Source organism: Ogataea parapolymorpha, chromosome V (genome assembly GCF_000187245.1).
Source record: "Ogataea parapolymorpha DL-1 chromosome V, whole genome shotgun sequence".
NCBI classification, from domain to species: Eukaryota; Fungi; Ascomycota; class Pichiomycetes; order Pichiales; family Pichiaceae; genus Ogataea; species Ogataea parapolymorpha.
Genome location: NC_027862.1, coordinates 184,071 through 209,861, shown reverse-complemented (window position 1 = coordinate 209,861; position 25,791 = coordinate 184,071). Strand labels below are relative to the sequence as shown.

General features: G+C 48.1%; 22 protein-coding genes across 22 annotated transcripts; 13 read left to right on the top strand and 9 right to left on the bottom strand.

Moving 5' to 3' along the window:
• Positions 1-4: 4 nt before the first annotated feature.
• Positions 5-1,120, bottom strand: HPODL_03894 (superoxide dismutase, Fe-Mn family; the record flags this gene model as incomplete). The annotated part of the gene is made up of 1 exon (XM_014078672.1): positions 5-1,120. One exon carries the CDS (start codon positions 1,118-1,120, stop codon positions 5-7), a length of 1,116 nt encoding a protein of 371 aa, XP_013934147.1.
• Positions 1,121-1,725: 605 nt separating this feature from the next.
• On the top strand, positions 1,726-2,700 carry HPODL_03893 (Serine/threonine-protein phosphatase PP1; the record flags this gene model as incomplete). The annotated part of the gene is made up of 1 exon (XM_014078671.1): positions 1,726-2,700. The coding sequence occupies one exon, from the start codon at positions 1,726-1,728 to the stop codon at positions 2,698-2,700; it is 975 nt and encodes a 324-aa protein (XP_013934146.1).
• Positions 2,701-3,128: 428 nt separating this feature from the next.
• On the top strand, positions 3,129-3,377 carry HPODL_05239 (40S ribosomal protein S27-B; the record flags this gene model as incomplete). The annotated part of the gene is made up of 1 exon (XM_014078670.1): positions 3,129-3,377. One exon carries the CDS (start codon positions 3,129-3,131, stop codon positions 3,375-3,377), a length of 249 nt encoding a protein of 82 aa, XP_013934145.1.
• A 180-nt stretch (positions 3,378-3,557) lies between these two features.
• Positions 3,558-4,212, bottom strand: HPODL_03892 (Protein that induces appearance of [PIN+] prion when overproduced; the record flags this gene model as incomplete). The annotated part of the gene is made up of 2 exons (XM_014078669.1): positions 3,558-4,136; positions 4,171-4,212. The coding sequence occupies 2 exons, from the start codon at positions 4,210-4,212 to the stop codon at positions 3,558-3,560; spliced, it is 621 nt and encodes a 206-aa protein (XP_013934144.1).
• Positions 4,213-4,384: 172 nt separating this feature from the next.
• HPODL_03891 (DNA-directed RNA polymerase II subunit rpb7) lies at positions 4,385-4,903 on the bottom strand (the record flags this gene model as incomplete). Its single annotated transcript, XM_014078668.1, has 1 exon — positions 4,385-4,903. The coding sequence occupies one exon, from the start codon at positions 4,901-4,903 to the stop codon at positions 4,385-4,387; it is 519 nt and encodes a 172-aa protein (XP_013934143.1).
• A 107-nt stretch (positions 4,904-5,010) lies between these two features.
• HPODL_03890 (54S ribosomal protein L23, mitochondrial) lies at positions 5,011-5,541 on the top strand (the record flags this gene model as incomplete). The annotated part of the gene is made up of 1 exon (XM_014078667.1): positions 5,011-5,541. One exon carries the CDS (start codon positions 5,011-5,013, stop codon positions 5,539-5,541), a length of 531 nt encoding a protein of 176 aa, XP_013934142.1.
• A 124-nt stretch (positions 5,542-5,665) lies between these two features.
• Positions 5,666-9,493, bottom strand: HPODL_05238 (DNA-directed RNA polymerase II subunit RPB2; the record flags this gene model as incomplete). Its single annotated transcript, XM_014078666.1, has 1 exon — positions 5,666-9,493. One exon carries the CDS (start codon positions 9,491-9,493, stop codon positions 5,666-5,668), a length of 3,828 nt encoding a protein of 1,275 aa, XP_013934141.1.
• Positions 9,494-9,776: 283 nt separating this feature from the next.
• On the top strand, positions 9,777-10,526 carry HPODL_03889 (mitochondrial 54S ribosomal protein YmL41; the record flags this gene model as incomplete). The annotated part of the gene is made up of 1 exon (XM_014078665.1): positions 9,777-10,526. One exon carries the CDS (start codon positions 9,777-9,779, stop codon positions 10,524-10,526), a length of 750 nt encoding a protein of 249 aa, XP_013934140.1.
• A 50-nt stretch (positions 10,527-10,576) lies between these two features.
• HPODL_03888 (uncharacterized protein) lies at positions 10,577-11,422 on the bottom strand (the record flags this gene model as incomplete). Its single annotated transcript, XM_014078664.1, has 1 exon — positions 10,577-11,422. One exon carries the CDS (start codon positions 11,420-11,422, stop codon positions 10,577-10,579), a length of 846 nt encoding a protein of 281 aa, XP_013934139.1.
• A 216-nt stretch (positions 11,423-11,638) lies between these two features.
• On the bottom strand, positions 11,639-12,925 carry HPODL_03887 (IMP-specific 5'-nucleotidase 1; the record flags this gene model as incomplete). Its single annotated transcript, XM_014078663.1, has 1 exon — positions 11,639-12,925. The coding sequence occupies one exon, from the start codon at positions 12,923-12,925 to the stop codon at positions 11,639-11,641; it is 1,287 nt and encodes a 428-aa protein (XP_013934138.1).
• A 555-nt stretch (positions 12,926-13,480) lies between these two features.
• Positions 13,481-15,475, top strand: HPODL_03886 (Alcohol oxidase; the record flags this gene model as incomplete). The annotated part of the gene is made up of 1 exon (XM_014078662.1): positions 13,481-15,475. The coding sequence occupies one exon, from the start codon at positions 13,481-13,483 to the stop codon at positions 15,473-15,475; it is 1,995 nt and encodes a 664-aa protein (XP_013934137.1).
• Positions 15,476-15,658: 183 nt separating this feature from the next.
• HPODL_03885 (Anthranilate synthase component 2) lies at positions 15,659-16,147 on the top strand (the record flags this gene model as incomplete). The annotated part of the gene is made up of 1 exon (XM_014078661.1): positions 15,659-16,147. The coding sequence occupies one exon, from the start codon at positions 15,659-15,661 to the stop codon at positions 16,145-16,147; it is 489 nt and encodes a 162-aa protein (XP_013934136.1).
• A 246-nt stretch (positions 16,148-16,393) lies between these two features.
• HPODL_03884 (Anthranilate synthase component 2) lies at positions 16,394-17,122 on the top strand (the record flags this gene model as incomplete). The annotated part of the gene is made up of 1 exon (XM_014078660.1): positions 16,394-17,122. The coding sequence occupies one exon, from the start codon at positions 16,394-16,396 to the stop codon at positions 17,120-17,122; it is 729 nt and encodes a 242-aa protein (XP_013934135.1).
• A 120-nt stretch (positions 17,123-17,242) lies between these two features.
• On the top strand, positions 17,243-18,046 carry HPODL_03883 (Cell wall synthesis protein KRE9; the record flags this gene model as incomplete). The annotated part of the gene is made up of 1 exon (XM_014078659.1): positions 17,243-18,046. One exon carries the CDS (start codon positions 17,243-17,245, stop codon positions 18,044-18,046), a length of 804 nt encoding a protein of 267 aa, XP_013934134.1.
• A 42-nt stretch (positions 18,047-18,088) lies between these two features.
• On the bottom strand, positions 18,089-18,424 carry HPODL_03882 (uncharacterized protein; the record flags this gene model as incomplete). Its single annotated transcript, XM_014078658.1, has 1 exon — positions 18,089-18,424. The coding sequence occupies one exon, from the start codon at positions 18,422-18,424 to the stop codon at positions 18,089-18,091; it is 336 nt and encodes a 111-aa protein (XP_013934133.1).
• A 156-nt stretch (positions 18,425-18,580) lies between these two features.
• On the top strand, positions 18,581-18,979 carry HPODL_03881 (mitochondrial 54S ribosomal protein YmL38/YmL34; the record flags this gene model as incomplete). Its single annotated transcript, XM_014078657.1, has 1 exon — positions 18,581-18,979. One exon carries the CDS (start codon positions 18,581-18,583, stop codon positions 18,977-18,979), a length of 399 nt encoding a protein of 132 aa, XP_013934132.1.
• Positions 18,980-19,074: 95 nt separating this feature from the next.
• HPODL_05237 (uncharacterized protein) lies at positions 19,075-19,527 on the top strand (the record flags this gene model as incomplete). The annotated part of the gene is made up of 1 exon (XM_014078656.1): positions 19,075-19,527. The coding sequence occupies one exon, from the start codon at positions 19,075-19,077 to the stop codon at positions 19,525-19,527; it is 453 nt and encodes a 150-aa protein (XP_013934131.1).
• A 262-nt stretch (positions 19,528-19,789) lies between these two features.
• HPODL_03880 (Lanosterol 14-alpha demethylase) lies at positions 19,790-21,346 on the top strand (the record flags this gene model as incomplete). Its single annotated transcript, XM_014078655.1, has 1 exon — positions 19,790-21,346. The coding sequence occupies one exon, from the start codon at positions 19,790-19,792 to the stop codon at positions 21,344-21,346; it is 1,557 nt and encodes a 518-aa protein (XP_013934130.1).
• A 17-nt stretch (positions 21,347-21,363) lies between these two features.
• HPODL_03879 (Exosome complex component RRP45) lies at positions 21,364-22,299 on the bottom strand (the record flags this gene model as incomplete). Its single annotated transcript, XM_014078654.1, has 1 exon — positions 21,364-22,299. The coding sequence occupies one exon, from the start codon at positions 22,297-22,299 to the stop codon at positions 21,364-21,366; it is 936 nt and encodes a 311-aa protein (XP_013934129.1).
• A 68-nt stretch (positions 22,300-22,367) lies between these two features.
• Positions 22,368-23,435, top strand: HPODL_03878 (Stomatin-like protein 2; the record flags this gene model as incomplete). Its single annotated transcript, XM_014078653.1, has 1 exon — positions 22,368-23,435. The coding sequence occupies one exon, from the start codon at positions 22,368-22,370 to the stop codon at positions 23,433-23,435; it is 1,068 nt and encodes a 355-aa protein (XP_013934128.1).
• Positions 23,436-23,462: 27 nt separating this feature from the next.
• HPODL_03877 (uncharacterized protein) lies at positions 23,463-24,377 on the bottom strand (the record flags this gene model as incomplete). Its single annotated transcript, XM_014078652.1, has 1 exon — positions 23,463-24,377. One exon carries the CDS (start codon positions 24,375-24,377, stop codon positions 23,463-23,465), a length of 915 nt encoding a protein of 304 aa, XP_013934127.1.
• A 50-nt stretch (positions 24,378-24,427) lies between these two features.
• HPODL_03876 (uncharacterized protein) lies at positions 24,428-25,768 on the top strand (the record flags this gene model as incomplete). Its single annotated transcript, XM_014078651.1, has 1 exon — positions 24,428-25,768. The coding sequence occupies one exon, from the start codon at positions 24,428-24,430 to the stop codon at positions 25,766-25,768; it is 1,341 nt and encodes a 446-aa protein (XP_013934126.1).
• Between the last annotated feature and the right edge of the window lie 23 nt (positions 25,769-25,791).

Here is a 25,791-nt window from a genome sequence, read left to right as displayed (position 1 = left end):
TACATTAGCGTCTTGTAGACAGAGCTCTATTGGCCCACCGGGTCTCCACCACGCTCCAATCTATGCAGTTCCACACGTTCTCAAGATAGCTGGCCTTTCCAAACACACCATAGTCTCTCAGATAGAAAGATGGATTGTTACCAATGGCCATGAGCGGCTCGTAGACGTATTTCAACGGGTCGTATGTGTCCTGTGCCTGTTCCAACGAAGGAATGTCGATTTTGTACATGGCGAAAGAGCCGTCATCCTCTTCGGACGATTCCGATTTTTGTTTCTTGAAAGCCCTGGCATTCGAGATCTGTCCTGCTCTGAAATGGTGAGGAGTGCCGTGGTTGTAGGTGTTCAGAATCGCCAGCGAGGAGAATCTCGACAGGTCTCTCGTTTCCTGTCCCAACTCGGGCTGTCTGAACTTGTACACCAGCCAGGTGTATCCGTTTCCTTTCACTGCCTTGGCGGTGGACAATAAAAGGGTCTTGAATTCTTGCAGAGAGCCGAACGAGGCCTCGATCTGTGACTCGAACTCTGGACGAGGAGCGTTCTTGATTTCAGAAAAAACGTCTGGCGTCTTGTAAAGCTCCTCCACGCCAACCTTGGCAACTGTATTGTCGGGGTTCGGCTTGAGGGACGAGAGGAAATAGTACAGGTTGTAGATGGCAGACGCATTCTGGAACACAAACTGCTCTGTAGGTTTCTTTGCCGTCTTAGATAACAGTTTGTAGTATTTGTCGATGGTGGGGTTATTAGTGGTTATGGCAAAGTCCTCCATCAGGTTCGCAGCAGACGTCTTGTGTCCCTTGAGAAAAACGTTCTTGTTGGAGTTGTATTCGACAAAAGCGGACTCCAAAGTGCTTCTGAGCGGTGACTCGGATATTCCATACTTTAAATCGTCCAATTTCTGCGCTGTTTGCTCGGTCCAGATGTCCTTAAGCACAGAATCACTGAACAATCCAGGAATGCCCGTGTTTTCAGAGTTCTCCACTATAGACAGGGACGGAAGAATGATCGTTGCTCCCACAGGCTCCGACTGATTGTCCACGCCAAGCTCTACCTGGCGACACGCCGCACGGGAGCTGAACGCGCGGCGAGCAATCGGCAAACCACTTAGCGTCTTTCTCAGCATGGAAGGGATGTCGAGAATATAAAAAATTTAGTTGTAACTTACACGACAGGACAGAAAAGATAAGCGACATGGCGTTGATGGCGCGCTGGCTGAGGAGACGTGTGCCATTGCGTGAAATGGGAGTGCCTGGAGTAGAACAAAGGAATGAAAGATGATACGCGGGTATATCCGAGGATGGATCCGGTGACACATGGCGTGTTGTGTCGCACCTGGATAAAAATATCAACATTACCCGGCCGACAGATGAAAGGCGAATTTTGCAACGACCATTTTATTGGGAAAGCTGTAAAATAAAACAAGTAAAGAGCAACGGAGCGGGCTTTGTTTTTGTTAAAACAGTTTTAGATCACTCTTTCGAGACCCTTGCGTATCCCACCCACCTTCCAACAGCGGTGGTCCGAGTTTTAACAGCCATCAGTAACAGCGGGTAACTATTTTTACGCGTTGCCACTACGTTCCGATACAAAAGGAAAAAATAACAACCTTTATCCAAACCAGCGAACCTTTGTCCGTTCCGGCCAATTCACGCGTTTGATACATTGACAAACATATTTGCTAAAGCCATCGCCTCTTGTCACTGCAATTAACGCCTCCGCCACCTAACTATGGCTGAACAAGAAGCAGATATTGAATCCATCATCGACAGGCTTCTCGATGTGAGAGGTTCCAGACCAGGTAAGCAGGTCCAACTACACGAATTTGAGATCAGATACCTTTGTACGAAAGCCAGAGAAATTTTCATCAGACAACCTATTTTGCTTGAGCTTGAGGCTCCAATCAAAATCTGCGGTGATATTCATGGGCAGTATTACGACCTTCTGAGGCTGTTTGAATACGGTGCCTTCCCGCCAGAGGCAAACTACTTATTCCTGGGAGATTACGTTGATAGAGGAAAGCAATCATTAGAAACAATCTGTTTATTATTAGCATACAAGATCAAATACCCAGAGAATTTCTTTATTCTTAGAGGGAACCACGAATGTGCATCCATCAACAGAATCTACGGTTTCTACGATGAGTGTAAGAGACGCTATAATATCAAACTTTGGAAAACCTTCACAGATTGTTTCAATTGTTTGCCTATTGCGGCTATCATCGATGAAAAGATCTTCACGATGCATGGGGGACTATCACCAGATTTGAACACCATGGAGCAAATTAGAAGAGTCATGAGACCTACAGACATCCCAGATGTGGGACTGCTGTGCGACTTGCTCTGGTCTGACCCAGACAAAGATATAACTGGATGGAGTGAGAACGATCGAGGTGTCTCCTTCACCTTTGGACCAGACGTGGTTTCGAGGTTTTTACAAAAACATGACATGGATCTCATCTGTAGAGCGCATCAAGTGGTGGAAGACGGATACGAATTCTTCAGCAAAAGGCAGCTGGTCACCATATTTTCTGCTCCAAACTATTGCGGAGAGTTCGATAACGCTGGTGCCATGATGAGCGTTGACGAGAGTCTATTGTGCTCGTTCCAGATTCTCAAACCTGCAGAAAAGAAGAAATACGGATACGGAACACAGCCTCCGCCAGGGGTCCAGTCTCCGAAAAACAAGAAGAAGCCTACTAAATGATTATCAGAAGCTTGATGCTTACTATGTCGCAATCCACATGTTCATCGTTCAGGAATGAGCCAGCCACTGTCATGTGTTCCATCGAAGCCCACTTATACTTTTTATTACCTATTTGTGATTTAGTTTGTCAATGAAATGTTGTTAATCAGTTGGGTAATCAACTATACGGGCACTATATACTTAGGTAGCAATATCTTTAGGACCTAATTTCGAACAAGGTCACGTGAGAAAGCACAGGGTAAGCATCTCTGCCATTCCCTCCACTGTCTCTTATATTTTTTTTTATTTTTATAATTTAGGAAAGAGTTTGGATTTGTTAACAGATTATGTAATGCACACCTTCCCCTGCGAAAAAGAAACCTTTGGAAGCCACTGTCCAGAAAAAGCTCAAAAATTTTTCACCTAGCCTTTAGACATTTACATTTAACATGGTTTTAGTTCAAGACTTGCTACACCCAAGCGCGGCTTCCGAGGCCAAGAAACACAAGCTCAAGACTCTCGTGCAAGAGCCAAGATCATTTTTCATGGACGTGAAGTGTCCAGGATGCTTGCAAATCACCACTGTTTTCTCGCACGCCCAAACTGCCGTCACTTGCGATTCCTGCACCACTGTGTTGTGTACGCCAACTGGAGGAAAGGCCAAGCTGTCTGAGGGATGCGCATTTAGAAGAAAGTAAACACAAAGGAGAAGAATACCAGCATAGACGAGGGTGTGTATTATAGTGAAATACCATACCAATTTTAGTACTGTTGACAGACAGTTAGAAGATGCTAATCAATATACGTATGTGACGTATGTATTTGATAATTACTATATGAGGTTTGGAAAGCAAGTAGTGAAATCATAAAGAAACTCGTTAGAAAATGGAGTTGACCAGGTCACTTCCTATTGTAGCACCGGCACCAAAAATAGCTGCATTCCCAAGCTTCGAGCCGAATTTCTTAAACATGGCGTTGTGCTGTCCTCCCTGGGGCTCTCCAGCGACGGCCATCGGCGTGTACTCTTGAGGCTGCTGTTGTGGAGCATACATTGGAGAAATTGGCTGCTGTTGGTATGGCTGAGGGATTGGGGCAGGAGGCGGTGCCAGTCCAAGTAGCCTGACGTAGTTTGCAGGAAACATTCCGGTTCTGCCACCGACGGTACCCTTCCACCATGAAGAGCTCATTTTCTCAATCACGGTGATCTTGTCTCCTGCTCTGAGTTCCACATCTTCCGGTTGTTGAGGCTTGTAGTCATAGAGCGCTTCGGCGTACTCGGCTGGGGTTGGTGAAGGACTAGACTGGGCGTAGGCTGGTGGGGCGACAGGCTGTGAGTTATTTGCCGAGCCCACGTCCTTTGGCGCCATTCCCTCTATATATTTTTCTGGGAGGGAGCTCAGTATTTGATTCATCAAGTTGTGGGTGATCACATTGGATTCTGCAAGGAATTCAAGTTCCTGTGGTGTTAGAGCTAACGTGGATTGCACTTACGGTCTTTACAGTGGTCAGAGAGCGGTTGATAGTTGCTGACATGATAAGCTTTTTTCGGACTAAAAATATATCTTATTAATAAATTATTGGCCTTCCGTTACGTAGGCGTAGCCACGGACCGGTGTAAAGATGTACCGATAAAGACGGGGATTCCAAGCCAGACTAATATACAAACGTGAGAACCACAACGTGGAGACCCATACGTGCTCAAGAGCTATAGAGGCCCCAAATAGTCCTCCTTGATGCTTCCAATTGCGCTGATGCTGTTGACGTCAGATCTCGTACCAATAATCTTTATTCTGACCTTGGAACCTTTCATGATGACCTGGTCCTCGCTGATGTAAGCTGGAGGAGTGTGCGAAGGTGTGTATTTCATGTCTTTAGGGATCAGATGTTTGGATATGAAAACAGATAGTGGCCCCACATCAGCAAAGAAGCCCATGTTGTTGACGGAAGAGACAATTGCGTCGACAACTTCTCCCTTGAATGGTTTCCAAACAACCGCACGGTACTTGACCTCAAACTCTGCGTATCCTTGTTGACCGGGCACGATTTTTCCCTTCCCCACGTCGATGCTCATGCTGTCTAAAACACAGATGATGTATCCAAATTGACCGGTACATGTTCCTTCGACGTCAGTCAGCAGCTTCTGTTGCAGATACTGATTCATCTGCGGACCGAAGTAAGATGGATGCAGCGTCAAATTAAGCGAGAGGTCTTTTATAAAGAACATGGTTGGGTTGGATTTATTTCTGAATTATTTTTCATGGCTGTTTTCGCTGGCGCAAATTTGGACGAGAAACTGAAAAAAAAATATATATATTAGAAAGTGTTTGTTAGATGTCGAATAAAATAGGCAAGACAGGACTTGGATTCGCTCGGGTGTGGCACCACGTGGATCTTGCCGAGGACAAAAGAACGTTGGGACGTCTGGCCTCGCAGATCGCAGTCACTTTGATAGGAAAACACAAGCCTATCCCGCACGAGACCCAGGACGCTGGAGACTACGTCGTGGTGTCAAACGCGCAGTTTCTGCGTGTGACGGGGAATAAACTCAACGACAAGACGTACTGGTCGCACTCTACGCGGCCGGGATCGGGCAAGGCGACTCCAATGAAGAAAATTATTAAGGATTACGGATACGGAGAGGTGATCAAGAGAGCAGTGAGCAAGATGCTGCCTAAGAACAAGCACAGGTGGACAAGACTCAATAGGCTTAAAGTGTATGACGGCTCAGACCACCCATACAAGCAGAATCTGATCGCATTTGCTGACCAACAGCCAGTCGTCCTGGAAAAGGTTAAGAAATTAGAAGAGAAGACCAAGCTGCTGGAGGAGTACGAGAAGCAGATGGCCGGAAGAAAAATATAACTGGGCGAGCACGCATTATAGCTACTTGTGTATATACGACTAACATATTGACAATATTTGAGTTTCATCTCCATCTTAATTTACATATTATTTTATTTTTTTTGACCCAGCTCTGTGGCATTCATTATCTGGTGGTAACTCCACTTTTTTGGGTGTACAGTCTTGGCGCAATGTTCATACTCATCAGCTCCTGGAATAACAACTTGGCGGCATATGGGATATGGATCTGGTAAATGTTGGTCTTATTCTTACAAGACTTGCATTCAAATTGATTTTTCTTCAAATTGGCAATGACGCTCATCAAACCACAGATACCACAAATGTGGACTCGGAAAGCATCAGACGAGTCCATCAGTCTCTCCTTCAGGAACCCGGCCGCACCGTGCGCAATCATACAGTCACGCTCCATTTCTCCGAATCTGAGTCCTCCATCTCTAGCTCTACCCTCCATAGGTTGACGGGTAAGGTTCTGGTATGGTCCTCTGGCTCTGGCGTGAATCTTGTCGTCCACCATATGTCTCAGTCTCTGGTAGTAGGTAGGACCAAAGAACACCTGCGCCATGAGCTTCTTACCGGTGTGTCCGTTGTACATCACTTCGAAACCTCTGCTCTGGTAGCCATTCTCTCTTAGGAGTTTCGACACCGCATCCACAGTCAGGTCCGTGAATGGAGTGGCGTCTCCTTCGTAACCTCTCATCGAGGCCACCTTGGACAGCAAACACTCGATCAAGTGGGCGACTGTCATACGGGAAGGAATGGCATGCGGGTTGATGATCAGGTCCGGAACAATGCCCTGTGCCGTAAAGGGCATGTCTTCGTGTCTATACGTGATACCTATGGTACCCTTCTGACCGTGTCTAGAGGCAAACTTGTCTCCAATCTGCGGCACCTTGGTGGTTCTCATTCTGACCTTGGCAAACTTGAGTCCTTCGGCGTTGGTGGTCAAAAGCACTTGGTCAACGATTCCGCTCTCGGTCGTTCTCAGTGGAGTCGAGGCGTCTCTCTTTGTGTGGTATTTAGTTCTTTGGCCAAGCTCCTCCGTGTCTGGCGGAATAGGAACGGTTTTACCAATGATAATATCGTCTCCGGAAACACGAACACCAGGAGCAATCAATCCGTCATCGTCGAGCTTCTCGTAGGTGCCCTGTTTGAAGCCCAGGGTGCTGGAACGCATTGGCTTTTCAAACTCCTCCACCACAGATATACCGCTTCTTCTCTCCTGATCCATGTAGGATCTGAAAAAGAGCGATCTGAACAAACCACGGTCAATAGACGATTGGTTCATAATCATCGAGTCTTCCTGATTGTAACCAGAGTAGCAGGCAATGGCCACTATGGCATTCTGTCCAGCAGGAAGCTCTCTAAATTTCAGGTACTCCATAGACTGCGTCTTTGCCAATGGCTTTTGCGGATAGTATAAGATATTCGCCATGGTGTCCATTCTGACACTGTAGTTCGTCAAGAAAACTCCCATGGCCTGCTTGCCCATCGCAGACTGGTAGGTGTTTCTTGGAGACTGGTTGTGGTCTGGGAACGGAATGATCGAGGCAGCAACACCGAGAATCATCGACGGATGAATCTCACAGTGAGTAAAGGAGTGGGCCTTCACAACGTTTTTGATTCTCTTCGCAGGATCCAAGTCACGCTCGGCCTTCTGTACTTCTGCGCTGGCAGAAGAGATCAGGTCTTCTGGAGACATGGCGATCAAAACCGTCTCCTCCTCCTCTGCATCAAGATACTCGATAATACCATTGCTCAACAAGGAGTCCCAACCGAACACTCTTTGAACAGGACCCAAAGGCTGACCCTCGTCGTCAAATTCCTCATCCTGCACAATCTCCTCCACTTCTCTGTCCAAGATTTTACGGCAGTGCTCTTTCGTCAACTTCAACTCACCCTTGTGCTCGCTATCAGGATCGTTATCGACAATGAACAGCGGTCTATAGATTCTTCCTGCATCGGTAAAGATCTTGAACTCTCTCTCTCTAATGTCTCTAATTAAAGAGACCTCTGGAGAAATGGTACCACTTCTTCTGAGTTGTCTCATAGTTTCAACCAACATGGCGGGGTCTCTGTGCGTTCCGACCCAGTTTCCGTTCAAAAACACTCTCGTTGCGTTCTTGTGCTCCTGTGGCTCGTAGTCAGATAACGGTTCCAATCCCCACTCCTCCAGCAAGTAAGTGATAGGCTCGGAAGCGGAACCAACGGAGGCACAAGCCATTAACGACAAGTTCTTCACCAGACCACAGGCCTGTCCTTCAGGAGTCTCGGCAGGACAGACGAGACCCCAGTGTGTATTATGCAATTGACGTGGCTTGGCCAGCTTACCGTCTCTTCCGATAGGCGTGTTGGTTCTTCTTAAATGCGATAATGTGGAAGAGTACGTGTATCTGTTCAACACCTGAGAGACACCAGCTCTACTGCTCATGGCCTTCTTCTGCTCTCCCCAGTTTCCGGTAGCGAGAGAGTACTTCAGACCAGAGGTGATGGTGTTGGACTTCACAGCACTGACAATGTTGAAGTCGTCACCTCTCTCAATACATCTCTGCATGTATCTGTAGATGTCTCTAGACAGTTTTCTGAATAGAATTCTGAACAGGTTGGCTAGCAACGGACCAGCAAGGTCCAATCTCTTCTTACCGAAATGATCTCTGTCATCTGGTTCTTTTCTTTCTAAAGCGCACAAAAGCAGTCTGTTGACAATGTAACCAAGGAAATAAGCTTTATTGGTTTCGTAACCGGAATCTTGCGAAATGTGAGGAAGGAACTCACGCTGCAAAATGTCCTTGGCGTACTGGATACGTCTCTCTTTCTTGATACCAATCGAGTTTCCTCTTCTTCCGATGTAATCCAGGGCGACTTCCTGCGATTGAATCAAAAATCCTTCTTCGATACAAGGCTTCAACATCTCAAGCATCTGCCAATCATTCTCATCGTAACAAATGTGCTGCAGAATATCTCCGTCCTCGATCACACCCAAAGCTCTAAACACAATCACGATCGGAATATCAGCCTTTATATATGGAAGAGTAGCCTTGATCGATCTCCCCACACCACCGCTCTTGAAGTTGGAAGCACCTCCTCTTGCAAGCTTGACCTGGATAGAGGAAATGAGTCTCGAACCTTTCTCCAACGCGGATCTGAGCTCAGCAATGTGGGACACTGGAGACGGAGGAGATTTTTTGAAAACTTGCACAATATTGGCTGCAGATCTCTCCTGGGCAATCAAAACCTTCTCGGAACCGTTGATGATGAAGTATCCTCCCATATCAAATGGACATTCTCTGATTTCATATAGTTCGTCCTCCGAAAGACCATACAGAGAACAGAACTTGGACTTCAACATAATCGGCACCTTACCTATGAAAATCGTTTGTGACTCAGCACCAGAGCGATGCACCTTGATGCCATGTCTCTCTTCTATGATATCGTCGCTGTCATCGTCAAAATTAGGAGGCATAATCACCATTTCGTCCTGCTCGATCTCGCCGTTTCTATATCTGGTGATCTCGCCCTCTCTGTACCAAACAACTTGCGTCGTCACCACATCATCGTCATCTATACTTTCTTTGACCATTTTCTTCATTTCGACGTACAAAGGAGCAGAGTAGGTGAGGTTTCTCAATCTTGCCTCTTGCGGGAGAAGAGTACTGGTGGTACCGTCGGCTTCTGTCTGAGAAGGTTTTGAAAGAAAAATATCTCCGAACGTGATCTCGTATCTTCTGTTCACGTCGTCATCCTCTGTGATATGCTGTGCTGGTTGATCAAGGATCAATTTTTTATCTTCAAGAACCAGTTCCTGAATAGACGACTCGATAAACTCTTCGAACGAGTCCAGCTGCTGCGAGACAAGACCTTTTTCCTCGAAGAACGACGAGATGACTGTCCAACAGTCTTCCGTCGTGATCATCTCGTATTCTGGGACGTCATACATACTTTCGTTGAAAGACATGTTTATGCTGAAAAATACACTTTATTGAATATCAATTGCTGGAAGTAACTCTCAAACGTTTCCAAATTCAAAGCGCACTAGACTTGGTGAATGCGAACACTTTCCAACGATTCAGACAAAGTGTTTACCAGAAAACAAGATGTTTATCTAGGAGTATTCGCCTTCAAGTATTTTTTTTTTCAACGAAAACTAGCCTTTACAGGAATTACCCGGACACAAGTACGAGATGGGAATTTTCAACGGGGTCAATATTGAATATTTTTTCCCAAACCTTTTTATCGCCATGTTTGCACGATTCAAAACGGTCAGCAGCGGGCTTTTTGAGCGCACTATTGTCCAGCCGCAGCGGACCATAATTATGGGCCGTCTCCGTCCTTTTGCTCAGAAGAAAAAACCGACCGTTCCGAGGGAGGAGCGTGCAAAGAAATCCAAAAGAATCGTCCAATTGGTAAAGGAAGCGATCGAGAACGACGAGCCGCATTTCACTGTGGGTGCCAAAAAATTGTACTTCCCATCAGCAAGGGTTACATTATTACGTCCCAACGCGAAACAGACCCCATACCAGGCCAAATTTCTGGTGCCTAAGTCTTTCAACAAGCTGGACCTAAGAGACTATTTGTACCATTTATACGGCCTGCGAGTGCTGAACGTGACTGTTGCTCTGACGCCCGCAAAATGGGAGTATCCGATTGGTCCAGGGTTCAGTTCTAGACACAGGGTCGCGCAAAAGAAGAAAATGACCGTGGATCTGATCGACCCGTTTGTGTGGCCGGAAGAGACAGAGTTCTTTAAAAACCAGGCAGAATTCATCGAGCAGAGAGACGCATACAGAGAGGACAAGCTTGAGGCGGTCGGATCGGACAAGCTGAAGCCTTCGAAGGCATTCGAGGGAATCATAGACAGACATCCGCAGCCGATGAACTTTGTCCCAAAAATCGTCGAGAGACAGATGAGAAACCTCAAAGAAAAGGCCACGCTTCAGGACAAACAGCTCAGAACAGAAGAATTCATTTCCCAACATATCCAGCTATAATCCTGTACATATAAATCCAACATAATAAAAGCTTGAAATCAGAATCGTAACTATTCATTCGCAAAAGTAGCAGAGCTGTTTCTGGATTTCCAGCCAAATCCCCACGACGGGCGTCTGTTTTGGGGATCCGTGCCCGACGGAGTCACCTTGCGCAGCGATCCCGACGAGTTGCGATTCTGGAGCCGCGGCAGACTCGTGGTGCTTGCGTTAGCGCTGTGCAGCTCGTCTTTATTGACTACGTCGTACTCGTCCCGCACGTCTTTGTGCTCGTTGAACACCATACTCTTAATCGGCGAAATCAGCGATGAGAACAGTAGCTGAGGATAGTAGTCCGTCACATTCTGGCCGGTGGATGAACCTCTCCAGCCAGACGACTGCCACAGCTCGTTCATCACCTCAACCGTAGACTTATCCTGTTTGGACGCCACATTGAGCTTGAGGAATTGGTAATTGGGCACGTATTGGTCAATGATTCTGTTGTAGAAGCCGGCGCCGTAGGTGACCACATCAGTGGTCTTGAGGTCGCCAACATAATGGTTCAGCACAACCAGCCAGTTCTTGAGATAGTGGTGGTAGAGAATATACGAGCCTGTGACGCTGGTGCCCGAGGAGTCCACGGAAACCAGCGGAAAAACCAGCCAGATCCGCAGATACAGGGTCACTAGCGAGCTGAACGGAACGAAACTAAGCACAGTGCGCACTACCCTGTTGGAGATAACCAGCGTGCAAACAGCGAGAACAAGCCAGTACACAAACCATCTTTGGAACTGGCTCTGTGGCGGCAAAACAATGGGCTGTCGTGACTGGTCCACGTTGGTCAGCAGCTTGAACGATTCCGCCAAGGGATACAAGTATGAGACCCAGACGCCGATCGCAGCAAGCAGTACCCCGAACATGGTCTATTGTCGATAGCAAAATCAGCGTTGAAAGTTTCAGTTATGTGAAGCCTGAAAAGCAAAAATCAACAATCTCAATCACAGACTGTTAACCATAGCAATATGCAGGACCAAATAGTTTTACTCAACTTTCTCCACTGTAAAACCGGAATTAATTAAAGTGAGCTTTTTTTTTTTATCTCTATCAATTTACCACCATGACGTGTGCTGACGTAATCAGTAGGTGGCCCAGTCGTCGATGTACTTAACTAAGTCTATGAGCAGGTTCTTCGTCTCGTCCGGACTAGACACCCAGCATGTGGTTGCTGCCGTGCGGCTGGCGTAGTCGTTCGATCCGAGAGAGTTGAACTGGTCGCCGACGTGCAGGGTGTTCTCGGCCTTGATGTCGATCTTATCGTTGGAACTGATAAATTTTTGGAGCACCCTCACACCGTACGCTTTATCGCCAATGTCAACCCAGATGTCCGAGCCGCCGTTGAAAGCGCACCAACGGATCTTCTTGGCGGGTGGGAACTGTTTGAGACGTTTGTCGACGCGAAGAACGATCTCCTCGAGCTGCTCGCGGATCAGCTTGTAGCCCTGCAGTGGAACCAGGCCGACGGCCCGCTCCTTGCGGACCACGGTGGCTGGCGCGCCCAATTTGTGAACCAGGTCGTTTAGGACCTCCTGCGCAAAGTCCAGTGTTAGGAGAATGTCCTCCTCGGACCAATTCAGCATGTTCTCGAGCAGCCATCTGTCTTTGGAGTAGAAACGTAATTTCTGCTCCTCGTTACTGTACCGGAAAAGATAATTTGCCTCGCCGCCCATAATAAGAAGGTTCTCTCTCTGGTGGCCTCTGAGCAGCGGGGACGTCTGGACAGCGTCGATGAGGCCCTTGAGGCGCTCGTAGTACTTGGTCGCGTCGCTGTAGCCGGCCGCGGTGACGATACCCACATAAAGGTCTTTGGCCATTAGCTTGATGAGGTGGGGTAAGATGGGCGACTCGGCATCGAAATTTTTGCCGTCGTCGTACAGTGTGATGTCACCATCGAATGTTATGAGCTGCAGCTTGCGATCTCGGATGGTTTTGGAATGGAAGAACCGCGACATCTCCAACAGCTGGGCCGTGTTGAGGATGAGCCGGACGTCGTTGAACGAGGGCGCCACAAGCCGGCGTTTGCTGATGGCGCGGCGCTCGTCCTCGATGTAGAAGGCCTTTTCCAGAGGCAGTCTGGTGAAAAAGTTGCCAACGCTCGGAACCAGCTGCACGAGCCGAGACAATTCGGGGGTGCCGGCTTTGGTCATTTCAATGTTGTCGTCGATGAGGAGTTCGAGGTCGTGGAAGATTTCTGCGTAACGGCGTTTTGCCTCAGAGTTCACCATGAGATCGTCCACGGCGGAGATGCCGTTGCTCTTCACCGCGTACAGGACGAACGGCGTGGCCAACAGGCCCTTTATCCACTCTATGAGGCCGTCTCGACGGTGTTCCTTGAGTGCATACTCCACTCTGTAGCGACTAGTCATCCGGAGGCTGGGCTTTCTGCGCTGGGTGTACTAATTAATTGTTGCCGCACCTGTACGGGGTACCTTGCATCCTTGCACCGCAACTAAAATAAACCCACTCGCTTTAGCCGTCGCGTAAAACTCGTGAATCTGGCAACTGAGGGGGTTCTGCAGCCGCAACCAAACTTTATCGCTTTGAGGACGCAGCTGGATGGTGTCATGTGAGGCTCTGTTCTCTGGCGTAGCCTACAACGTGACTTTGCCTAAGCGGACGGCCCTACCCTTAGCTGCCTGCGCCTGCTACCAGAAAATCACTAGAACAGCAGAGGGCCGATGTGGTAATTGGTGCGGTGTCGGCCAGTCTGTTTCTCCACAGTGCAAATGCGGGTGAACCGGCCAGAAAGCAAATTTCTTATGCTACCGTGCAGTGACTCCGACATCCCCAGTTTTTGCCCTACTTGATCACAGATGGGGTCAGCACTGTCGCTAAGTGCACCCAGTCGTCCCCACACGCGCAATCTATAAATACTGCCGCCAGTGCACGGTGGTGACATCAATCTAAAGTACAAAAACAAAATGGCCATTCCTGACGAATTCGATATCATTGTTGTTGGTGGAGGTTCCACCGGCTGCTGCGTTGCCGGCAGACTCGCAAACCTCGACGACCAAAACCTCACAGTTGCCCTGATCGAGGGTGGTGAGAACAACATCAACAACCCTTGGGTCTACCTTCCCGGAGTGTATCCTAGAAACATGAGACTCGACTCCAAGACAGCCACTTTCTACTCGTCCAGACCATCGAAGGCTCTGAACGGCAGAAGAGCAATCGTTCCTTGCGCCAACATCCTCGGAGGTGGCTCGTCCATCAACTTCCTGATGTACACCAGAGCCTCTGCTTCCGACTACGACGACTGGGAGTCCGAGGGATGGAGCACCGACGAGTTGCTGCCTCTGATCAAAAAAATCGAAACTTACCAACGTCCTTGCAACAACAGAGATCTGCACGGCTTTGACGGCCCAATTAAGGTTTCCTTCGGAAACTACACGTATCCTACGTGTCAAGACTTCCTGAGAGCAGCGGAGTCGCAAGGAATTCCTGTCGTGGACGACCTGGAGGACTTCAAGACATCGCATGGTGCAGAGCACTGGCTGAAGTGGATTAACAGGGACCTGGGTAGAAGATCCGACTCTGCGCACGCCTACATCCACCCAACCATGAGAAACAAGCAGAGCCTGTTCCTCATCACCTCCACCAAGTGTGACAAGGTGATCATCGAGGACGGCAAGGCTGTGGCCGTGAAAACAGTGCCAATGAAGCCTCTGAACCCTAAGAAGCCTGTCTCCAGAACCTTCAGAGCCAGAAAGCAGATTGTGATTTCTTGCGGAACCATCTCGTCGCCTCTGGTGCTCCAGAGATCTGGTATTGGTGCAGCCCACCACTTGAGATCCGTGGGAATTAAGCCAATCGTCGACCTGCCAGGTGTGGGTGAGAACTTCCAGGACCACTACTGTTTCTTCACTCCATACTACGTCAAGCCTGACGTTCCAACGTTCGACGACTTTGTCAGGGGTGACCCGGTTGCTCAGAAGGCCGCTTTCGACCAGTGGTACTCCAACAAGGACGGTCCATTGACCACCAACGGTATTGAAGCCGGAGTTAAGATCAGACCTACCGAAGAGGAGCTGGCTACCGCCGACGAGGACTTCAGACGCGGCTACGCAGACTACTTTGAGAACAAGCCAGACAAGCCTCTGATGCACTATTCCGTCATTTCCGGCTTCTTTGGAGACCACACCAAGATTCCTAACGGCAAGTTCATGACCATGTTCCACTTCCTGGAGTATCCATTCTCCAGAGGATTTGTCAGAGTCACCTCGGCAAACCCATACGACGCTCCTGATTTCGACACCGGCTTCCTCAACGACGAAAGAGACCTGTGGCCTATGGTCTGGGCATACAAGAAGTCCAGAGAGACTGCCAGAAGAATGGAGAGCTTTGCCGGAGAGGTCACCTCGCACCACCCATTGTTCAAGGTTGACTCGCCAGCCAGAGCCAGAGACCTGGACCTCGAGACATGCAGTGCATATGCCGGTCCTAACCACCTCACTGCCAACTTGTACCACGGCTCGTGGACCGTTCCTATTGGCAAGCCTTCGCCTAAGAACGAGTTCCACGTGACCTCGAACCAGGTCCAACTGCACTCCGACATCGAGTACTCCGAGGAGGACGATGAGGCCATCGTCAACTACATCAAGGAGCACACCGAGACCACTTGGCACTGCCTGGGTACCTGCTCGATGGCCCCAAGAGAGGGTAGCAAGATTGCTCCTAAGGGAGGTGTCTTGGACGCCAGACTGAACGTTTACGGAGTCCAGAACCTCAAGGTTGCGGACCTTTCTGTTTGTCCCGACAACGTTGGATGCAACACCTACTCTACTGCATTGACCATCGGTGAGAAGGCTGCCACTCTTGTTGCTGAAGATCTTGGCTACTCAGGCTCCGACCTGGACATGACGATTCCAAACTTCAAACTCGGAACTTACGAGGAGACCGGACTTGCCAGATTCTAAGGAGACATGGAAGGACATACCGCTTTTGAGAAGCGTGTTTGAAAATAGTTCTTTTTCTGGTTTATATCGTTTATGAAGTGATGAGATGAAAAGCTGAAATAGCGAGTATACGAAAATTAAATGAATATTAAATGAAAATTAAATTATTTTAAATATTTTCTTAGGCTATTAGTCACCTTCAAAATGCCGGCCGCTTCCAAGAACGTTGTCATGATCGACAACTACGACTCGTTTACCTGGAACCTGTATGAGTACCTGTGTCAGGAGGGAGCCAATGTCGAGGTTTTCAGGAACGATCAGATCACCATTCCCGAGATTGAGCAGCTCAAGCCGGACGTTGTGGTGATATCCCCCGGTCCGGGCCATCCAAGAACGGACTCGGGAATATCTCGCGACGTGATCAGCCATTTCAAAGGCAAGATCCCTGTCTTTGGCGTCTGTATGGGCCAGCAGTGTATCTTCGAGGAGTTTGGCGGAGACGTCGAGTATGCGGGCGAGATTGTCCATGGAAAAACGTCCACTGTTAAGCACGACAACAAGGGGAATGTTCAAAAACGTTCCGCAAGATGTTGCTGTCACCAGATACCACTCGCTGGCCGGAAACGCTCAAGTCGCTTCCGGACTGTCTGGAGATTACTGCTCGCACAGACAACGGGATCATTATGGGTGTGAGACACAAGAAGTACACCATAGAGGGCGTCCAGTTTCATCCAGAGAGCATTCTGACCGAAGAGGGCCATCTGATGATCCAGAACATCCTCAACCCATTCCGGTGGTTACTGGGAGGAAAATGCCGACCGCGCGGTTCAGAGAAAGGAGAGCATATTGGAGAAAATATACGCGCAGAGACGAAAAGACTACGAGTTCGAGATGAACAGACCGGGGCGCACTTTTGCTGATCTAGAACTGTACTTGTCCATGGGACTGGCACCGCCGCTAATCAATTTTTACGATAGATTGGAACAGAACATCAGCGCCGGCAATGTTGCAATTCTCAGCGAAATCAAAAGAGCGTCACCTTCTAAAGGCGTCATAGACGAAACTGTTAACGCCGCCAAACAGGCCCTCACATACGCCAAGGCTGGAGTTGCCACTATTTCTGTGTTGACCGAGCCAACCTGGTTTAAAGGAAATATTCAGGATCTGGAGGTGGCCAGAAAAGCCATTGACTCTGTGGCCAATAGACCGTGTATTTTGCGGAAGGAGTTTATCTTCAACAAGTACCAAATTCTAGAGGCCCGTCTGGCTGGAGCAGACACGGTTCTACTGATTGTCAAGATGCTGGAGCTCGAGCTGCTCAAAGAGCTGATCGCGTACTCCAGAAGCCTCGGAATGGAGCCTCTGGTGGAGGTCAACAACGTGGAGGAAATGAAAGTCGCCGTTGCGGTGGGAGCCAAGGTCATTGGAGTGAACAACAGGAACCTGCACGACTTCAGCGTGGATCTGTCCACTACGGTGAAATTGAACGAGCTGCTTCCAAATAACGGACCAAAAACTCTCCTTTTGGCGCTGAGCGGGATTTCGTCGCCGCAGGATGTGTCGAGCTACAAGAAGCACGGCGTGTTTGGATTCCTCATAGGCGAGGCGCTGATGCGCAAGGGCGACCAGGTCGGCGACTTCATCGCCCAGCTCCACGAAGCAGAATAATCAAGGCGGAGCCTAGGTGGTGTACAGGTGTGTGTAATAATATTGCAGAAAAGTCAAAGCACCTGGAATGTGAAAAAAGGTTCACTAGTTTCTGTTATAAATAGAAAAAAACGGTTCACCATGCGGACGATATATTGGTTTTATTCGCTGGTCTTTTTGTGGACGGGTGTGTTCGCAGACGTGAAGCCTGTGTCGCCAAGCTCGGGCGACACTTTCACGGTTGACGGCTCCACCGTGAAGTTTAACGTTACCTTCAAAGACGACGGCGAATCGCCTAGCATCAAGGACGCTCTTTCATTCACTCTGCTGCTCATGACCGGTCCGAACAACGATATCGAGCAAAGAGCTAGCCTGGCATCATCCATCACATTAAGCGACCTCGACGACGATACGTACCAGGCGTCCGTGGCAGCTAGCGTTGGTGCAGACGGATACTACTACGTTCAAATTTATGCAGACTACGGCTCGGAGTCCTACACGATTCACTACACGGACAGATTCAAGCTGGAAGGTATGACTGGTACTTTGAAGACTTCGGGTACTGGCGATCCTCCTGACGCTCAGCAGATTAGTGTGCAGCAGTCCATCAACTCTGCCTGGTTCACCATACCATATACGAAACAGACGGGGAAAACGAGATACGCTCCAATGCAGACTCAGCCTGGAAGCACAGTGACGGCCACCACGTGGTCCAGAAGGTTCCCTGCCTCCTCTGTGACGTACTACTCCACCATCTCAGGAACTCCTGTTGTTCACTCGACTATCACCGCCGGCTGGTCGTACACTATGAGTTCTCTCACGAACTACGCCACGCCTGCGCCATTCCCGAGCGAGGTCGGCTGGTACGCCCCAAGCAAACGGTTACAGAGCGCGACGTTGGACAGTTCCTACAGAAAGATGAAGAAACGGAGATGGGACGATTAAGACACAAATACATGTAGCGATATTAACCAAGTATAAACCCAGCTAGCTCAGACTAGTGTAGAATAGCTCCGGCACCTTGTGGCTCATTTCCACTAGCTTCGTCACGGCAGGCTCGCTTATTTGGTCGCCAAAATCAATGATCTGGATTACCTTCACGCTGTTGTCTGTGTCCACTATTCCGATACACTCGTACCAGTTGTTCAGCGTGAGCGACTCGAGCAGGGCCTGCTGGTTTTGGAATTTGAGCTGGATAGAGCCGTTGCATTGGACGATCGCAGTACCTGCGCCCGTGGACTTGTCGATGAGTTTGCCGATTACACGAACGGTCTTTTTCGTGAATTGCGAGATGATGCTGGCGTCCACTCTGATTGACTCCATAATTAAGGTGCGAATTATTGAATGATATTTTGCCGTTAGCAGGTTACGCGTCTGAGAAACTGCATTTACGTAATTTGAACTAGACGTCGGTGTGGTGCAAAGATGGCGGTCTGAAAAAATATCGAAAAAGTGTTGGACCAAATACATCTTCTCATCATGATCTTCCTCAAAACTATGCTGCGGGTTGTGGACAACTCTGGCGCAGAGCTTGTCGAGTGCATCAAGGTTCTTGGCAAGAAGCCAACCAACCACGCCAACATCGGCGACAAGGTCGTTGTCGTTGTCCAGAACGCAAAGTCTCTCAACCAGCATCTCACAGGCGCAAGTGCCAGCAACAGAGTGAAGAGAGGTGACATCTGTCGCGCGGTGATTGTGCGCACGAAGTCGCCAACCCTCAGACCTGACGGAAGTGTGATAAGATTCGACGACAACGCATGTGTCCTGATCAACCAAAAGGACGAGCCAATCGGAACGAGAGTGAACGGAGTGGTTGCTAGAGAGCTTAGACGTAAGAACTTCAACAAACTTGTGTCCTTGGCTCCAAAAGTGGTGTAAGGAGCGCAACGTCTAGTACTGTATATATCGACAATCAGTGTTCTGTGTAAGGATGTAGAATTTCGAGAGAAAAAACTTTTAGTATATTCTTCTTCATGACGAGAGCTAGCCAGCTTCCCAAGGCCTCGCGGGCTTTATTTTTGAAGGATCTCCCTACGTCGCGTCTTACGAGACAAAGGGAGAACTTGAATCTGATTGCAAACTACAAGGATTCCGCATACAAGTTTCCCCAGGTGTCAAAATTACATCTGATCTTTAAAAGTCACAACGCCTACGGTCACATGGGAGCGAAGCAGTTCTGGAAGTGGAATCTTCGGACGATTTGTTTCCACAACCCGGATGTAAACATCGAGGTCACCAGAGTCAACTGCCCAACAAAAGAAGAGCAACTGAAGTGTCCTAGTGTTTTGAAGGTGGTGTACGCGGATGGTCGCGAAAAGAAGATCGACTGCAAGCATAAACACTCTGATGATATTATGAAAGAGCTGGTGGAACTCACGCAGGCTGTGAAGTGCCCCGAAGACGAGATCCCAGTGCTTAAACAATAACTGTATATAGACGAATAAACGGTCAGCCAAGAAGATTGCGCAAGCGAGGCTTTGTAGAAATGCTGCAAGGGCGGGTGGGAGCGCGCCATCTGGGCTTATGATATCGAACGAGGTGCGTTTGATGACACCACGTTCAAAACTATTGGTCAGGATAGCAGACGATCGGCGCGACGATCGTATTTTTCGTTTAAAAAAACACACCATTTTATACAAATCACGAAAAAAAGAGATATAAATTTGGTGACATCGTTCGTTTTTGGCCATGTCTGGAACCGCTGCTTTGATTCAGGAAGTTCAGAGCGCCGGACTGTATGTGTTCGACGTTATTCTGGCGCTGAGCACGGCTCAGAAGATCATGATTGTGGTTGCTCTTCCTTTCCTCTACTCTATTGTTTGGCAACTACTTTATTCCCTGAGAAACGATAGAGTGCCTCTCGTTTTTTACTGGATCCCTTGGCTGGGATCTGCCATCCCATACGGTATGCAACCATATGAGTTTTTTGCCCAGTGTCAGCAGAAATACGGTGATTGTTTCTCTTTCTTGTTGTTAGGAAAGGTCATGACTGTGTATCTGGGTCCGAAGGGCCACGAGTTTATTTTGAACGCCAAACTGAATGACGTTTCCGCCGAAGAGGCGTACACCCATCTGACGACGCCTGTGTTTGGAAAAGGAGTGATTTACGACTGCCCAAACTGGAAGCTTATGGAACAAAAAAAGTTTGCCAAAGTCGCCTTAACTAAGGATTCGTTCATCAAGTACGTCCCACTAATCAGAGAAGAGGTTCTTAATTACGTGAATTCTGATAGCCAGTTCAGGGGCAACAAGGGCAAAGTCAACGTCCTGAAGTCCCAGCCAGAGATCACCATCTTCACGGCCTCGAGAACCTTACTTGGTGAAGAAGTGAGAAACATGCTCAACACTGGTTTTGCTAAGCTGTACTCCGACCTTGACAAAGGATTCACCCCGATCAACTTTGTGTTCCCTAATTTGCCGCTTCCTTCATACAAGAGAAGAGACGAAGCACATAACATCATTTCTAGCACATACATGAAACTGATCAACAAACGGAAGCAAGAGAATGATATTCAGGACAGAGATCTGGTTGACGCTCTGATGAAAAACTCTACATACAAGGACGGCACCGCGATGACTGAAAGAGAGATTGCTAATTTGCTGATTGGCGTTCTGATGGGAGGTCAGCACACTTCTGCCTCCACCTCGTCGTGGTTCCTGCTCCATCTTGGTGAGAGACCAGATTTGCAGGAAGAGTTGTACAACGAGATCAAATCCGTTCTTGGCGACAGAAAAGAGGTTACCTACGAGGACCTGCAGCACCTTCCTTTGGTCAACAACACCATCAAGGAGACACTGAGATTGCACATGCCTTTGCACTCGATTTTCAGAAAAGTGATGAACCCATTGCAAGTGCCAGACTCCAAGATGATTGTTCCAAAGGGCCATTACGTGCTTGTTTCTCCAGGCTTCGCCATGACAAACGAAAAATACTTCCCCAATGCCAACACGTTCGAGCCCCACAGATGGGATGTGTCTCAAAACGCTGGATCGTCCGATTCAGACACAGTGGACTACGGATTTGGTACCATTTCAAAGGGTGTTTCCTCGCCATACCTGCCATTTGGAGGCGGTAGACATAGATGTATTGGTGAGCAATTTGCATACACTCAGCTGGGAACTATTTTGGTCACCTTCATTCAAACATTCAAGTGGACCAGTAAGCTTCCTAAAGTTGATTACTCTTCTATGGTGACTCTCCCTGAAGAGCCTGCTGAGATTGAATGGGAGAGAAGAGCAGAATAAGTAGATTTGCACATTATTTAAGTTTCTCTTTGGTTGACCACCTGTAGCTCTTTCTCAACAGGGTTCTTGCGAAGTTCGTTATCTTTTTTTATCACGTCGTTGATTTTTCTTGTAAGATCGTCCACCAAATTACTGGCATGCTGACAGCAATTCATAATCATGCTGGCATCGATGTTGAGACCTCCGCATTTCACCATCTGACAAAGTTCCTTGTTCTTGTTGATAGTGAGAGTCATCGAGCCCAAGCTGAGTCGTTCTTCTATCAGGTTTGCATCCAACAAGATCAACTCGTTGTTCAGATTTCCTTTTATATTCTCCTCATCGTCGTTTGGATTGTAGAACTGGAAGGTGAAACACAGCGGAATGTGCAGTATCGAAAGCGGAACTGGATTTCTCTGGTCCTCGTCAAATAGAATAACGTTGTTTCCATCGATCTCCATGTCAGGTTTACGGAAATGAAGCAATGCTACCATGACAGCTATAGACGAGATATCAATGAAATTCCCGTCGTAATTCAGAAATTGCAAGTCGGCGCGGACAGCCCAACACTTGGACCCAGCGATTATACAGAGACTTTCAAGATCAAGCGCTCCGGAACGTCGCACGGCCTTCTCAATAAGTCTGGAAATTAATATCTCGTCGTTCGATTGTTTGCTTCCTGTGGTGAGCCCGCTCTCAAAGAACGGCGAGCAAATGGGCGAAATGTCTGTGCTGATCTGAAAAATCCCATCAAACGGACGGTCCTCGTACGGTTTGGTGATTTCTGCCGTGACCCGACAGGCAACTTTGGTCTTCCCCAGGCTCACCTCAGCATATCCGTACTCGTCGCGGGAGACAGAGATCTGGACATCTCTCATCTGGAGCAGCTTGCGGCCATCCAGTCGGATATTCTGTTCCAAGGCTGCCAGCACGAACTGTTTTTCATTATTGGAGATGTCGTAGTCCCTGACCATATTATTTTAAAATTATTCTCTTAAAACATTTTTTTTTCCATTAATTCTTTTACTTGTTGCCGTCCAACATGATTTCGCCATTGAAACAAATCAGCCCAATTAAAAGCGCCAGGCTGTTTAGGTCGCTGGTCTCGGTAAGCCGGTACTCAACGGGGAATTTGAACTTTTTCAACCGCTCGACCCTTCCCTCCAACACTATCATTCGGTTCGTTCCTCAACAAACGGCCTGGATTGTCGAGAGAATGGGAAAGTTCAACAGAATACTAAAACCAGGTCTTGCAATCTTACTACCGTTCATTGACAAAATCCAGTATGTGCAGTCGCTGAAAGAGGTTGCCATTGAGGTGCCCTCTCAAAACGCTATCACTGCTGACAATGTGACACTGGAAATGGATGGAGTTTTGTACTACAAGGTGGTGGATGCTTACAAGGCGTCCTACGGAGTCGAGGATGCACATTACGCAATTATCCAGCTGGCCCAGACCACAATGCGTTCGGAGATCGGCCAGATGGCGCTCGACCTTGTTCTGCGCGAAAGAACCATGCTGAACGTCAACATCACCACCTCCATTAACGAGGCCGCCAAGGACTGGGGTATCGAGGTGTTGAGATACGAGATCAGAGACATTCGGCCTCCTGTCAATGTGATCAACTCGATGAACCAGGTGGTGGAGAAGGAAAGACAGAAGCGTGCCAACATCTTGGAATCCGAGGGTCTGAAGCTTAGTGAAATCAATATCAGTGAGGCTCACAAACAGACAGAGATCCTGAAGTCCGAAGCCGAAAAAAGCAAGAAGATTAACTGGGCCAAGGGTGAGTCCGATGCCATGTTGCTCAAGGCAAAGGCCACCGCTGAGTCGATCAGACTGGTTGCTGACGCCATTGCAAACAGCCCACATGGAAAGGAGGCCGTGTCGCTCAACATTGCTGAAAAATACGTCGAAGCGTTCGGCAAGCTGGCTAAGGAGACAAATACGGTTATTTTGCCTGCCAGTCTAGACAACCTGCCTAAACTGATTGCCAGCGGTATGAACATCTACAACCAATTAAACGACACTGAATTGGCCCAAAAAGTGTTGACCGAGCCACAGCCACCAGCACAACAGAAGGAGACAAATAATTCAAAGAACAATTAATGTACATACGGTAGTAACAAACAGCTGCTACACCTTTTTCTTGAAGAAGCCGTCGAGTGCTCCTTTGCCGACAGCGACTTTTTTCACCTCTTTGCGCACTACTTTTTTCTCAACTTTGCGTTTCTTGGGGTTTGCCGCGTTCATCCCGTTGAGTGTATTAATGTTTTCCTCTGCCAGCGCGGTCGATTGTTCTTTTCGCTTGTATTCTACCATGTAGGAGTCCAGGATCTCCGTCGAATACAGCTTTTTCAGGTCGTTCAGGTACTTTGCGTCCACGTAGGAGCTGATTAGCTCAATTGCGAGCTGCTTTTTGCTTACCTGCAGCACCTCGTCTGTTGGCTCGAAGCCGGGCAATGCAAGCTTTTTCTTTGCAGAAGCGACTAGCGCAGACGGCAAATTCTGTGCCAAATGGTTTACTTTGGAGCTGAGATAGCCGATGATTTTCTGCATCGAGGGCTTGTAAAACGTCTCGTCATTTTCGTCAACGCTCTCACATATTTGCAGCAGCGGCTTTTGCAAGTCCACGCCATTCTCCAACAGCTCTTGAAGCGTCTCACAGCCTTCGAATTGTTCCAGCAGGTCCTGGAAGCTTACCATGCGCACATGTTCGCGGCTCAACGCGTCCGTGAAAAAATCCAGCAGCAGATACACGGGGTTGTATTTGGTAGCTATCCAGAGCTCGCAATTATTTCCCACCATGAGGCTATCCATGGACGCGTCCAAAGCGGCTAGGAAGATGGTTTTGAGTGGCTGTTGCTTCTTGGTTAGTTTCTGTGTTGCATTGTGCGGATCTCTAAAATTCGTCTTGTTGAGCTCGTACACCAGTCCATCGTTGACCACCAGCTGGAAACCCTTGTAAGGCTTGATGGTCTTAAACGGGGTCTGTATGTTGCCTGGAACGACAATCAGCCGTATATTGTCCTCATTAGTCGTGACTGTCATGATATCGTTACGCGTGATAGAGGAAAAAATTAAAATTATTTTTTTAATCTATGATTTTATTCAGATTGTCCAGCACCAGCTCGTTGCGACGCAATCGTCTATCTGATCTCCAATCTCTGCTCAGAATAGTGAACAGAAAATCAGAGTTTTACTCCGAAGAGGATCGCAGTGCCAATTCCGAGTCAGAGGTGATACGACAGTTCCGGAAACTAATTCCTGCAGACCACAAGCTCTCTCCTGACATCTCATCCTGGACACAGCTTAACCAACCCCAAGACCTTGTAGAAATTCCAAAAGTTCCCGATGTTTTGAACGAGACTACTCTGGATGACTATGTGCGAACCTTGAACCGTGTGAAGACCAGAAAGTTTGATCAAAATCCCGTTTATGTGAAAAGAGCGTTTGAGAAAATCGTCGAGTCCAATGTGCTAGAGAGCCTGCACACATACAACATGATTCTCAAGTTTTTTGCAACGACTCACGATTTCAACAACGTCAAGGAAACCATGCGTCTGATGAATCAGAGAAAACTGTATCCGACCACAGAATCTTTCAACTTTGTGCTGGGTCCCATGAGAACTAGCCGTCATGAACGAAAGTTTGCGCTTATCAATATGTACCTTAAGCAAATGCGTTTCTACAAACAGATCCCAGATCTGAGCACCTGCTTTATTCTTTTTGAGTGTCTTCGCACGCATCGAAAGCCAATATACGACTATATGGTGAAAAATGGGTGTTCCCTGTATCCCATTCTCCCCGCAGTGATGGCCTACAAGTACGACATTGAGAAGAAGAACTTTGGCGAGCTCATGGCGGAAATGGTTGCAAATCAACAATCATTCAAAGACGACCCGAAACTGGTTGCAGAATTTGTTAGAATTGCATTGGATGAATACGGGCCTTCGCAAGCTTGGGATTTTGCTATGGAAAGACTTGAAACTGATATTCCAGAGCTTACGCCGTCGATGCTGGTCCATTTTGTAAACTACTTTGTCAGGGAAAATCAGCTCTACAACGCCATAGCCATGATCAACCATTTCGACAACCATTTTCTCAAAAGAAAGGTGCACAAGGTATACGAAATATTGGCTGTGGCAATGATAGACCGCCCAAACAGCGAGAACTGGTCTGTGCTAGCGCGCAGATTTTATATTGAGAGCAAGACCTCGTTTTCACGCACAATCATGCTTCCTAAAGAGGTTGCAAAACTGAGAGCCAGAGCCAAGGAGTACGGCTACACCAATTTCAATCCCGAAAAGCTCACTCAAGAGGAATCAGACCTCACATCAAAAGTGCTGGAAAATTTACAATGGAGCGACCCCCACCGCCCCATTTTCGAGCTCCAGGACAACCCGGAGAGCTTCCAGGAAGCTGCCAAATTTGTTGCCTAGTATGACATAAGCAGACGTGTAGT